Source organism: Ursus americanus, chromosome 7 (assembly GCF_024610735.1).
Source record: "Ursus americanus isolate L20-20 chromosome 7, mUrsAme1.1.p, whole genome shotgun sequence".
In the NCBI taxonomy this organism is placed as follows: domain Eukaryota; kingdom Metazoa; phylum Chordata; class Mammalia; order Carnivora; family Ursidae; genus Ursus; species Ursus americanus.
This window is the reverse complement of record NC_142133.1, coordinates 36700554-36713607: the sequence shown is the minus strand read 5'-3', so window position 1 is coordinate 36713607 and position 13054 is coordinate 36700554. Positions and strand designations below refer to the sequence as shown.

General features: G+C 52.3%; 1 protein-coding gene across 21 annotated transcripts in view; it reads right to left on the bottom strand.

The window, feature by feature from the left end:
- The window catches only part of DYSF (dysferlin), a 204453-nt gene that overhangs the window by 150917 nt on the left and 40482 nt on the right, over positions 1-13054 (bottom strand). For 11 of the 21 annotated variants that reach the window (XM_087863515.1, XM_087863520.1, XM_087863524.1 and 8 more), the window contains exons 4-9: positions 10713-10818; positions 4547-4661; positions 3216-3308; positions 2640-2851; positions 787-915; positions 349-411 (exon numbers count right to left, since the gene is read on the bottom strand). In XM_087863515.1, the coding sequence (XP_087719641.1) occupies positions 349-411; positions 787-915; positions 2640-2851; positions 3216-3308; positions 4547-4661; positions 10713-10818 (718 nt within the window). The remainder of the gene's footprint in view (positions 1-348; positions 412-786; positions 916-2639; positions 2852-3215; positions 3309-4546; positions 4662-10712; positions 10819-13054) is intronic. The other 10 variants (XM_087863522.1, XM_087863526.1, XM_087863530.1 and 7 more) reach the window with 1 other exon arrangement.

The window sequence follows — 13054 nt, the reverse complement described above, 5'->3', positions numbered from 1 at the left end:
AACAGACACATGGGCAAACAAAATAAAATGAGTATCAGGGTCCACTGCAAGAATGATTTCAGACCCCTGACCTGCGGCCCCTGTGGGGGTGCTGGGCAGTGGGGGTTCCCCACTCGGCTGTTGCCGCCACCTGAGCTGCTGAAGGCATTTCTGTGACCAGCAGAGCTCGGCGGTGAGCCGCTCCCCATCACCCGTGCCCCGGGCCGCATGGCTCCTTCCTCACACTCACTCACACTCACACCGATAGGCACACACACACATGCACGCTGATACGACACATACACACGTGCACGGTGTGCATGCAAGGGTACACGTAACCCCCAGAGAACACTGATTGCTGAGACGTACCGTGATAAAGATGGGCTCGTCAAACAGCTCCGAGGGAGAGTCAAACACATTGAAGAAGAGAGTCTGTGGTTCAGGGCAAAAGGGAAACAGATGAGAGCCTGCCGACACCGGGGGGCTGAGGAGAGGGTCGGCCGCCGCCCACAGCCTTCAGGTCCTGTCCACCCAGAAGTGTGGACTGAGCTCAGCCCAACAGTGAGCTCTGGGGATTCTGCAAGTTCTGGGCTGCTCCTCCCTTGACCTCAGGGAGGTTGTCATCTCACGGACAGGGCAGGTGGCTGGCCCTCCGGCTAGAACCCTCCCTCCAGTTCCTCCCATAACCTACTGAGGACCCAGCATATCTCTCAATACAAAAACCGAATGGATTGTCAGGTGTCGGCTTGGCATTCCCAATTGGGATGGGCCACTGTGGTCCTCGTCCTAATACCCAGCACGTCCCACCTCGTTGAAGAGTGGGCTGTTTCCCTTGTGGATCCGTGTCCTCTTGGTCTGCCCGGCAGCCGTGACCTTGACCACAGGCTTGATATTCACCCCTGGCAGCTGACGCCCCTCAATCACTTGCACCCTGATCTGAAAGCCAAGAGGAAGCATGAGCAGGAAGAAGGGGGAAGTAGTCAGTCCCCAAGAGAGTCAAGAGATCTCAGGGACCATTCTCACTGCTGGCTTCTCGGGAAGGGTATTAAAAGGTATTAGGAAGAGCATTATAAGAACAGCCGTATTTTCCGACCAAGGTCCCTTCCATCTATAAAATTCCATAGTTCTGCACAAGAGCTGCCAAGCTGCCCCAAGGAAGCTCCCAGCATTAACTCTGGGGCTGGGCCAAGGACCCAGACCCCAGCTCATTTCATGCAGCCATTGGCACAAGCCCTCCCTCAGACCGTCTGATGTCGGCAGATTAAGCAGCCTGAACCTTCTTCACTGACAGCTCCCTCAGAGCCTGAGCTGACACGGTGACATGACCCCACTTTATTCTTTATAAGATACAACGTTTTCTTGCATTCTGAGAAATAAATTCAGTTTTTTCCATTGAACTTAAGGTTTCAGGAATATCTGTGCTTCCAGATTTAGGCAAAATATTTTAAAACATGAAATTTTAAAATTTGAGAACAATTTTCATGGAAAAATAAGATGTTTACTGGTTTTAAGTTTTAATCAGCAGCTATTTATCAATAGACCAATCAATGCTTTTTTTTAAGCCGTACTATAGAAGAATATATTATTAATAACGATAGGAAGGAAGCTCCCTGATTTTTATTCTGTTCATTTTCCTGTATTTTCTAAGTTTTCTACAGTAAACATACGTTGATTTTTTAGGGAGAAAAAAGGCAATAAGTTCATCACTTGGGAATAAAAATAATAATAATGTCAGAATTTTGTCTCTCAGGCAAATACACAGTGGTTACAGCTTAAATTATCACAGTTTAGAACTAAAATGTATTTTTACAATTTGTGGCACTCAGTAAAGAGCTAAGTTTCCTGTTTTTAACTTTGAAAGTAGTTCTGAGGAGCTCAATATCACTAAATGCAACTATATCAACATGGGAAATTTCATAGAAAAGAAAAAGAATAAGCAAAGAACCAAAATTAAAATGCAAATAAAACGGGATGGATTTTTGGATTAAAATATGCCAAAGGGTTGGGGCACCTGGCTGGCACAGTTGGTAAGTATCTGACTCTCGGTTTTGGCTCAGACCTGTGATCTCCGGGTCATGCGACTGAGCCCCGAGTCGGGCTCCATGCTCAGCGTGGCATCTGCTTGAGATTCTGTCTCTCCCTCTGTCCCTCCCCCTGCCCACGCGCGTGAACAAGCTCAAATCCTGCATGACCTTCGGAAGAATCCACGGCCATAAGGAAGGGAATGGATCAAGAGAGAAAACAGAGCGCTAGACAGGGCTTCCTAGTTCGGGGGCTTGTTAAAATGCAGATTCTGACTCGGCAGGCCTGGCAGTTTGCCTTTCCAGCCAGCTTCCAGGTGCTGCCCCTGCTGCTGGCCCAAGGACCACACTACGAGGAGCAAAAAGCTAGCTAGCCAGATAAACCCTGGCTGGAAAACACGTAACAAATGTGAAGATAGGCTGAACCTCTGAGTGCTGCCTCCACCACCCCCGCTTTTTTTCAAAGAACAAAACGAGGGGCTGTGTTCTGAGGCCACAACCCATGAAATGCTCATTCCGCATCTGCCGGGGACCCGGGGAAATCACAGACTCCTGCCTAGGAGAGCCCTTAGAACCTGCCCCAGGCTGGACGGACATGAGCTAAAAGAGGAGACTGTGGTCAGAGAGTCAGCCCATTACCTGGAAGTCCTGCGGTTTGTCCGACAGCAGCTTTCTGGGCGTGGGAGCACCTCTTTTCCTCTTGCTCCCGGGGTGGTAGGGGGGTGGATGGGAAGGTGGCTTCTTCGGGGTGGTGGGGGCCCCAGGGCCTGGGGCACCGCTCTGATCCAGTAATGGCTCTGCCTCATCTCCCGTGAGCCCCTGGTCCTCGGTGTCCTCCTCTCCTCCTGTGTCTGGGCGGAGAGGGTGCCAATAAGGCCTGGTCCCTCTGGTCCGGTGCTTGGGACCCCTGCCCAGCCAATGGAGGAGCCAAAGGGCTTGGGCACGAAGACCCACCACCCACTCCCCTCCTGTCAGTGAGCCAGGATGGATGAGGGAGAAAGAAGGAGCTTCCAACAGCTGAGACGTGAGGGCAGTCAGTCCAGTTAGTCAACAGGAAGGAAACAGAATGGCCCTAGCCCTCCCCACCATGTACTGCAGGATCAGCCCCTCTGACCACCTCGCCCCAGGTCCCACTCTGGTGAGCTGACAGATGGCAGCAATGAGCCAGTTACGGGTGGTAGGATCAGGATCGGGACAGCCTGACCCGTGTCTCACCCGTGGGGGCCAGCCACTTCTTTCCAGAGTATCTCGTGTCCACGGTGCTGTCACTGAGCAGGGACCAAGTCTCAGCCCGGCTCTGTCCCCCACCTGGCATAGGGGCAGGGCACAGCCCCAGGAGGTGAGGAGGGCACTGGGTGAGGGGAGCCAACCTAGGGCACCCCTACCCCAAGCCCGCTCTCCCTGGCTGCCCCAGCCTGGCACAAAGCTCAGAAACAGCTCCCATGTCTGTTGAACACCGTCCCTTCTCACCACCTTCCAGGCAGGAGTGGGAATTTGTCACTTTGGGAACTTGCTCTGAGTGGCGCAAACCCTAACTCTGTCAGGCCCACCTCCAAGGTGGTCCCAGAACACTTGGGCCCTTCACTCTCCCCATGCTATCACCAGGAGCACCCCTTCTCTCTGCCCACTGCCCGCCCTCCCCAGCAACCTATGCCCTGATCCAGATTGATCTCCCGTCTCCAAGCTCAGACAGTGTGGAGCTCCAACAACGTGGCTGGGCAGGACAGACAGAGCACACCCCCACCAGAGGCTGCTCAGGTTTTAACGCTGTGTTTGTCTCTACCTCCCTTCACCGGGAGAGAAACTGCAGACTCTTTGCCATGGCCAAGTCCCCACCTGGCCCATCTGTGTAGCTTCCTGCACATTCCAGCAGGCTGGGCCTCATGGAGGCTTCACCAGCCCCACACTGGCAAGCCAAGCACCCTGGGCTGGCTCCTCCTGTGACAAGGCCAGCAGAGGCAAGTGAAGAGAACTGACACAACCTTGGAACTTCCTAACTCAGTCTGCTCATTTCACAAATGATAAACTATAGGCCCAGAGAGGGAGAGTGGCCAGCCCAAAGTCACACAGCTACTTGGTGCTAAAGTCAAGAAAGGAACTCACGTCCCCTGACATGGGCCCAGGGCTCTTTCAAGGAAAACCTAGCTCTGATGTTACAAGGCCATCGCCAGAGGCCTATGAAGTGCCAGAGCAGGGAAGCATTCGCCTCCGGGGAGCGGGTGTGGCCCCGCGTATCACCGGGGGCAGACCCCATCCCCGCACAGCCATGCCCAGCTGAGAGGTGCCTAGCACAGAGCAGCAGCCCAGGCTCAGACCCTCCCCAGGAGGGCTTCCTCACACTAATCCTACTGGCACCTTCTCTGCCTGGCAGGAGGCAGCTCCCAGGACTCCCCACCCACTGGTGTCCTCTCTTCTCTGGACCCAGGCAGCCCCCGACCTAGGGAGGGCCGCAAAGGCTGCCTGAAGCCTCCCTCTGGCCTCCCACCCCCAGGTTGCAGCCCTGCTGCTGGGCTTCTTCCAGGGCCCTGCCAGGGTGGGCTCCTCACCAGCCACCATATCCATGTCAGGCAGAGTCGGGGAGGGTTCCAGAGATGCAGAGGGTGGGAACAGGGGCACGGCTCCAGGGAGTGGCGTGTAGGACACCTGCAGGACCAGCGAGGCCTGGAAGAGACGGGGTGGGAGGGCAGCAGGTTAGTGCATCGGCCTCGGACCGGCACCGGCCAGCATCCTTCCTGTTCCTTTTACCCCTTCGCCAAGGAAAATGGCTCTGACGGGGGTCAGGTTTGCAGGAGGCTGAGGCAAAGCCACCCCCAGGGGCCCATCAGCATGGTCAAGGGGTCCAAAGCCCGGAGTCAGCTTCTACCTCTCCGAAGCTGTGCGATCTCGCTCGAGATCTAGAACCTCACTGTGCCTCACTTTCCTTGTCTGTAAAATGAGGGTACTAGCAGCAATAGGACCTTCCTCGTAGGGCCAGATGGGGATGAAATTAGCTGAGAGAGCACATCATAAGCTTCTATAAATGAATCTGCAATTCAAGCTCTCCTGCAGGGTTTTTCAACTCTCAGTCTAGGCCCACAACAGGAAAAAGCCTCCGTGGCCACTCTGCTCAGCTGAGGGCCCTCCTCTGTCTCCCCACAGACATCTCAGCCTCATTCTGCTCCAGCGCTGGCTAGCTCTGAGAGTCTCAGGGTGCTGCTCACCTTTCGGAGCTCTCTTCCCTCCCAGAAGCACCCCTGTCCCCCACCTCAACCTCAGCTGTTCCCGCTTTGACCAGCCGAAAGGAGAATGACTAGTCGCCTCATTCCCACAGGCCGGGAAAGCGCGCCCTGTGTTTTCACCCCATTGACGCACTGCCCCCCACACAAGACCTGCACTGTTGGAAGGGCCCAGAACCTGAGGAAACGGAACAGCCTCGGCAGCCTCCCCAGCCTTACAGCTCCTAGGCCAGCGGGGCCTGGCCCAGGCTTCCCTGGTACCACGGGTCCAGCAGGCCTCCTGGGGCAGCTTTTTTATGGATCAAAATAATAAATGCTCTATTTAAGAAAGTTTAGAGAGTACAGAAACCTTAAAGAAAAAAATAATAATAATGCAGGGCGCCTGGGTGGCTCAGTCGGTTAAGTGTCCAACTCCTGATTTCGCCTCTGGTCATGATCTCATAGGTCTTGAGATCAAGCCCTGCATAGGGGTCGACGCTCAGTGGGAGTCTGATTGGGATTCTCTCCCTCTGCCCCTCCTCCCACCCACACTCCCACTCTGTCTCTCAAATAAATAAATCTTTAAAAAAAAAAAAAAGAAATAAAAGAAAATGCAAGAGAAAACAAATTGCCATAATTCGACCTTTATTCACATTTTGATATAATTCTCTCCAATCTTTTTAAACAAATAGTGTACAGCCCTGCTTTATATAAAATGCTTTTCTATTTTACTTATGTTAGACAGTAAGCATTTCCCAGGTTTTGACAAATCCTTTATAAATATAATTGTTAATAATGCATAATATCCTCTGAGCGACTCAGCATAGGTCACTAGACATCTCTACTGAGTAATATTAGGGATTCCAGAAACTCCCTGGGTGAATCCTGGTCCTGAGACAGAAAGGGCTGAAGGTACACTGGGTGGCTCCAGGTCTGGGGCATGAACCCCAGACTAGGGCCTGGGCAGGGGCAACCAGGCTAAGGGAGGGCAGGACCAGTGGAAGGGTGGGGCTCAGAATGCTAAGGAAGGAAGCCAGCGCCATCTCAGCTCCCAGGAGACCCGGGGAGAGGCCAGGAAGGCAAAGAGACCCTTTCTGTCTGGAACCAAGGCACTGCCCTCACTGCCTGCCGTGCAGGTTTGAGAACCACCAGCAGGTGTCGCCACTTGAGCAGGCAGAGAGCCATCACCCTAAGATCCGGGAGCCCCAGGAGGAAGAACAGCTTCTGGGGTCCCAGCCGGGTGCCCAGACCTGCTCATCGCCACCCATGAACTCCTGGAGATCCCAGTCAGGAGGTCTGGGGTGGACCTGGGCATCTGTATTTTTAACAACCGTCCTGGGGCTTTCTCACGCTTCATCAAAAGGCAAGTTGGACTCTTTGGAAAAATAAGTAATTCTAGGGATAGTCCAGGGAAGGTAGATGACCCTGGAACCCTTTGTGCCAGAAAGCAAGGAAATATCCAAAGAATGATAGAAACATGTCCAAAGGACACAGAAACCTATTTTCATGGACTCCCACTGGCCAAATCTGGGGACAATTTAAATATGAAAATAAATAATAGTAGTCGGTCTAGAATCTGTCTGAGGATAGATTTGGCATCTTCTCGTGGCACACAGCTCTGAAGGGACGTGGCTGAGAATACTGAGTGCCAGGCCAATGGAGTCCACAGGCCAGCCGACAGCAGGTCTTCATGGCCACCCCCAGCCTTCTTCCTCTTTTCAGTCCTTCCAGGGTTTTCCAAGGATCCCACAGGCCCTGTCTTCACTCCCATCACTCCTTCCGCAGGTTGCTTTGACAGTCTGAGCTAAACTCAGTTGGGCACTCCTGGTATGCTCTGCCCACGGGGCCCAGCCCGGAAATCAGCCTCAGTGAACAGCCAGTGAGAATCCTGCAGAGGTCTCTGTCCCTTCTGAGCACAGCCTCAGTTTTCTGTGCCTCCCGCTACAGGGCAACAGCCCCCAGTCCCAGGTGGGAAGCCCCAGCTCAGAGGGTCTCGGGACCTGGGGCTGCTCCATGACCTAGTGCTGTCACAGGCACTAGAAGATGGACCCAGACACTCTCCACAGGCCAGAGTTGTATCCTGGCTCCACCTCCCCCAGGCTGTGCTCAGCCGGGGGCTCGACCAAGCAGGGCTTCAACTCCCTCTCCCATCCATCCCTTGTGGCTTTACACACCCTCCTGGAGACACGGTCTGGGAAGGGTTGGCAATCTCTACAGACAGGCAGGCTCCCAGCCCAGAAAGGAGAAGGTGGCAGGTTCCCAGCTGGTGAGCAAGGAGCACAGAGTGTGGGAACAAAGAGCCGGAGGAGGAAAGGTGAGGCATTCGGGGACGGTCACCAACCTGGCTCAGCCCCGTGGACAGGGACCAGGTGTGAAAAGGTGTCTCAGGGGCTGGACAGGCGTCTGAGCTTGGAGGGGCCCAAGTGTAGGAAAACTTGCAAGAAACACCAGTCACAGATGCCCAGAGGGCAAGAGTGGAGAGATGTTTGAACAGCTCAGCCAGAAGCTAGGAACCCTGGATGAAGGCATTGGGGGCTGTGACTTAATGATTTATAAGAAACACAGATTTGGTCATTCAGGTGACCAAACTATACTTCTTAGAAATATTGGGTCTTCATCCACAGTTCCTGAAAACACTCAGAGCCATAAAGGTAAAATGGGTGTCTTGTTATTAATGAAGGTGACTTTTGGACCCCACGGAAGGGTAGGAGCTGGTTGCCAGGAGGACCAACCATGTGATCAGAGGGTTGGAACTTTCAGTCCCTCCCCCCCAATCTCTGGGGAGGAGAGAGGGGCTGCAGGTTGCATCAGCCAATGACCAATGACTTAGTCAATCATGACTATAATGAAGCCTCCATTAAAAACTCAAGTTTTTTGGTCCCTTTTTTTCAGAGAGTTTCCATGCTGAGGGAACTAGAATACATCCATGTGCCACCGAACCGGGTCCCAAGCTCCACAAGGGCAGAAGTTCTTTTGTTCAGGACTGTGCCCTATGTATCTCCTCATCTGGCTGTTGATTCATATGCTTTATCATATCCTTTAATAAAGTGGTAAATGTTAGTGTTTCTCAGACCCCTGACTCAAGATATCTCCCTCACCAGCTACCTACGGTTCCTCCAGGAGTGTTCTACACCTTTACAGAGCGCTGTGGTCCTCTTCAGGATCCAGAAGTGCTTGGAGTCCATCTTGACTCTAGGGATGTGATACTGTGATTTATAATTACAAATGTGTGTGTCCATGGCACTGAGCTCCTTTTAGGAATTCCCTAGACTTTCCTAAGTGATAAGAGCCATCAAGGTGTCTTTTGTTGTGCTACTGAGATGACTTTGGAAATCACCGAAGGATGGGATCTGGTTGCTAGTGGAGCCAACCTTGCCTTTAGAGGGTTGTGGAACTTTCAGCCCCCACCACCTCCAGGGAGGGGATCCAGGCTGCGGATGGAGTTCAATTGCCAGTGAAACCTCCATAAAACCACAAAGAACAGGGACTGGAGAGCTTCCAGGTTGGATAATAATAGGTAATCTGGTAAGTAGAATGTTTTTCTGAGTTCTGTGAGCCACTCTAGCAAGTTAATCAAACCCAAGGTGGGGATCATAGGAACTTCCAGTCCAGAGCCTGTTGGTCAGAAGCACAGGGGAATCTGGACTTGGGATTGGCATTAGAAGGGGAAGGGGAGGTCTTGTAGGACTGAGCCCTTAACCCAGAGCCGTCCCTGGGTAGACAGTGTCAGAATTGAGTTGAATGATAGGGCGCCCAACTGGGGTCAGAGAATTGCTTGGGTGGGGGTGGGGGTTGGAAATTGGCGCTAGAACCCTTAGACTTCATGAGTAGACTAGAGAGCTCAGGGGGAGGACAAGGGGGACTCAGAAGGTGAGTGCTTCTCACCTCCTCCTCAGAAGAAGACAGGCTCAGTGATGCTGGAGGAGGTAACTGAGAAGACTCGCCCACCAGCTGACCTATGATAAACCAATCGGAGGCTTCTCACCCCCTCCACTCTCCTGGGAATGTAAGTTCTGCCTGCCCTCCTTGCTCCCCGAGGCTGCTCCAGGCATGTCTTGAGCTAGCGACCTGGTGTTGAGACTATCTGTATGGATACACGGCTAAACCCAGTTAGGACCTCTGTATAAACTTTTAAGATTTGGTAGATGAGTGCAGAGATCTACTCATCTTGCTGCCACCCCAGACATGCCTCATAGGTAAGTCCCCAAGTTTACTAACCCTGCCGCCTACCAATGTGGAGTGGCTTGCCTCTTTCTTGGGTGTCCCCCTGCCTTCCATGTAAGGGGACTGTTCCAGATTTCACCCGGGAAGCACCTGAAGAGGTTATAAACCAAGTGATCACCGCACTAAACCAGAATGTTCTGTCAGTGAGCACCATGCGAGAGAGGGATGGATTCTCCTGGGAACTAACCTCTCTCCATCAGGGAAGCATCCAGCCATCACTGCCCTAAGATGCCTCAGGAGGAAATTCCAGCATCAGAAAGGCAGTGGACCAGGAGTCCATTCAAGTCACTCCCACCCCTGAGAGTTCAGGAGATGTGCCATCTACCGACTTGTCCCCATTTGGACACGGAGTCACTGTGTGACTTCAGTCAGTCACTCTCTTTCTCTAGCCCTCAGTACCCAGTAGTGGTTCCTTTCCGAGTTCTGCCCAGGTTTGCCACTTCCTGACTCATCAAGCCAGCCAAGGTTCCCCACCCTCGCGCGTACACACACACACACACACACACACACACACACACACACACACAAGGTAGCCCCACGCAAACAGAACTCAGCCCGGAATCCCCAAGGCCCCACCAGGAGGAAGTATTTCCAAATGGATAGTCCCCCAGTGCCTCCTGGGAGGTGGAGCTGACCCAGAGGAAAGGTCAGGAATTCTACTGACCAGGAAGAAAGAACCCTGCAGGGTATATTTAGCTCCCTAAAAATAACGGGAAGCCAGAGACGAGGGCTGGGAATTGTCTGGTAGGACTGGAAGAGCACTGGAAAGGCTGGGGGGAGGGGCAGGAAGGACAATGGAGGAAAGGAAGAGGGTCTGACAGGTTCCGGTGGGCAGGGGAGAGGGATGTCTGTCTCCCTTCCCTTGTGATCTGTAACCCAGATGACTCAGATATTCCAGATCTGGAGATGGGGGCTGGGAGCTTAGGGAGGGCTACCAAAGAGATTGGGGGAGCCATCACCAAAGCTGCCCAAGAAGCCTGGGGAGTCATCAGATTTCTAGTAAAGAACCAACCCCAGGAGGTGACCGTGCCCCCCTCCAGGGCAGGAGGAGACCCAGGGGCAGGCCAAGCTGGTGTGAGGCAAGGCTGACTTGAGCCTCACAGGAGGGGCCAGGGCTCCCTCCTGTCCCCTTCCCATCCCTTCCATGCCAGTCCCCCTCCACAGCACCCCAAGCTCTGGCCAGGGCAGGCCAGGCCTGGTTGCTGGGAGCTGGACTATGACACACCACTCATGTCAGAAAGACAAGGCCTCAGACCAGACATTAGCGTGATGCAAAGGTCCAGTGGGCACTTACCCCTGTGGGCTGCTTCTTGGTGTCCAGCAGGGGGGCATTGAAGCTGGCAGACAGACTGGGGGTGGCGAGGACCTCCCGGAGTGGGACTTGGGCTTCCCCCAAGAACCTAAGTGGAGAGAAAAGTAGAATGTAGAGAATAGCCTAATGTGCCTGGCTCTTCTCCCAACATACCACCACCACCACCTTACCACACAAACACCCTGCAGACAAAGCTGACCTGCCTCGAACACCATAGTCCCCGAGGACCCCTCGCGTTTCCCTAACACCCTGCCCCAGTCACCCCATGCATCATCCCTGGAGGGCCAGGCCCCCTGCCCTGAACAAGGATGCGAGACACCTTCCCTTCTCCCAAGGTCAGCTTTCTGCCTCTCCGCAGAGGCCCAGCCCTACCACCCCTGACCGCCTGGATACTCCCATAGAAGGGCTGCCTTTCCCATCAGACCTCAGCAATCCACCGGTCTCCTAAAAGTGGGGGGACCCGTGCAGGGTCCCTGAAGCTGCAGTCACTCATCTGACCCACATCTACACAGGCCGCCTATCCCGGTTTCCCAGGGCTCGGCCAGCAATGACCACAAATGAAGAACAGTCTTTCCTGTCTTCAGGGACAGGGAGAAAAGCAAACTGGGGCAGGGCAGACACGCCCCACTCCTAAGAGAGGCCCAGGACTGTCACAGCACACACACGTAAGGCAGCATCTCCAATTCGGACTGGTGTGTGCTATATTCCTCTGCAGCATGGAGCAGGCTTGTAGCATAGGTGGGGGGTGGGGGGCCCCATAAACACATGGGTTCTTAGGAAAGACTAGGACACCAAGCGATGACCAGTTAAGGGACCCTCCAAAGAGTGCCAAGGAAAAAGTCTGTGTCCCCTAAGCTAAGACATGGGCGAACTGCATTCTGCACCTCTGTGGCGGTGGTGGGAAATCAGGGGCAGCCAGTGGCCCGTGTCTATCAGAACTGTCGCCTGACGTCTGCATCGGACTTCTGCACGCTTCCTGCACAGGACCGTCAGGGCATGAACCGTGAACAGCCACAGGCGTGCTCCCAGCTCCTGCTTCTTAATTTTTTTTCCCTGATGAATAAACAGCACACCTGTTATTTGGGACCTTCCTTTTCCTAGTGTCTCTAACAACTGATTTGAATAGAGGTTTTACGAAGTATTACTGAAATACAACTTCAATCTTAACCTAAACAGCTGATTTTTTTTAAAAAGATGTATTTATTTGAAAGAGAGAGTGTGAGGGGTAAGGGACAGAGGGAGAGGGTGTCTTAAGCAGATTCCGTGCTGAGCACAGAGCCCAATGCAGGGCCCAATCTCATGACCCTGAGATCACGACCTGAGCTGAAACCAAGAGCCGGACACTTAACCGACTGAGCCACCCAGGTGCCCCTGAGCAGCTGATCTTTAACACTGGCTGCTCAGTGAGATATCACCTCTCATTCATTAGGATGGCTACTACCCCAAAAACAGAAAAGAACAAGCGTTGGTGAGGATGTGGCAAAATTGGAACCCTTGTGTTCTGTTGATGAGCATGGAAAAAAGGGAATACAAAAATGGATCAAACCATATAATCTAGCAATTCCACTTCCGGGTATATACTCAAAAGAAATGAAACCAGGGACTCGAAGAAATATTTGTACGCCCATGTTCATAACAGCATTATTCACAATCACCAAAAAATGAAAGCAACCCAAGTGTCTATCAACAGATGAATGGATAAACAAATGAATGGATAAATAAAATGCAATAAAAATTAAAATAAAATTAATTAAAATAAATTAAAAACATGCTTACAATGAAATATTACTTAGCCTTAAAAAAGAAAGAAGTTCTGACACCTGCTACAACATGGATGAACCTTGGAGACACGATGCTGAGTGCAATAAGACAGACACAAAAGGACAAATACTGTATGCTTGCACATTTTTGAGATGCCTAGAATAAGCAAGTTCATGAAGAAAGTAAAATAGAGGTTATCAGGGGCCGGGGGTAGGGGAAACGGGGAGCTATTATTCAGTAGGCACAGAGTGTCAGTTTGGGAAGATGAAACATTCTGGGGATAGACCTTGGGGATGGTTGCACAGCTGTGAATGTGCTTAATGCCACGGAGCTGCACATTCAGAGTAGTAGAAATGGTAAGTTTTGTCACGTATATTTTACCACAATAAAAATTAATTAATTAATAGCTGCTTATTAATTATTAATAACTGCTCAATAAAATCACTTGAGCTCCATTCTTCTTGGAACCAGTAGACTCTTGGTCACCTTACATAAGGTTCCCTGGCTAGCAAGGCAATAACCTGGTTTGTGCTGAATTTTGTAACATTTTTCTAACATTTCTC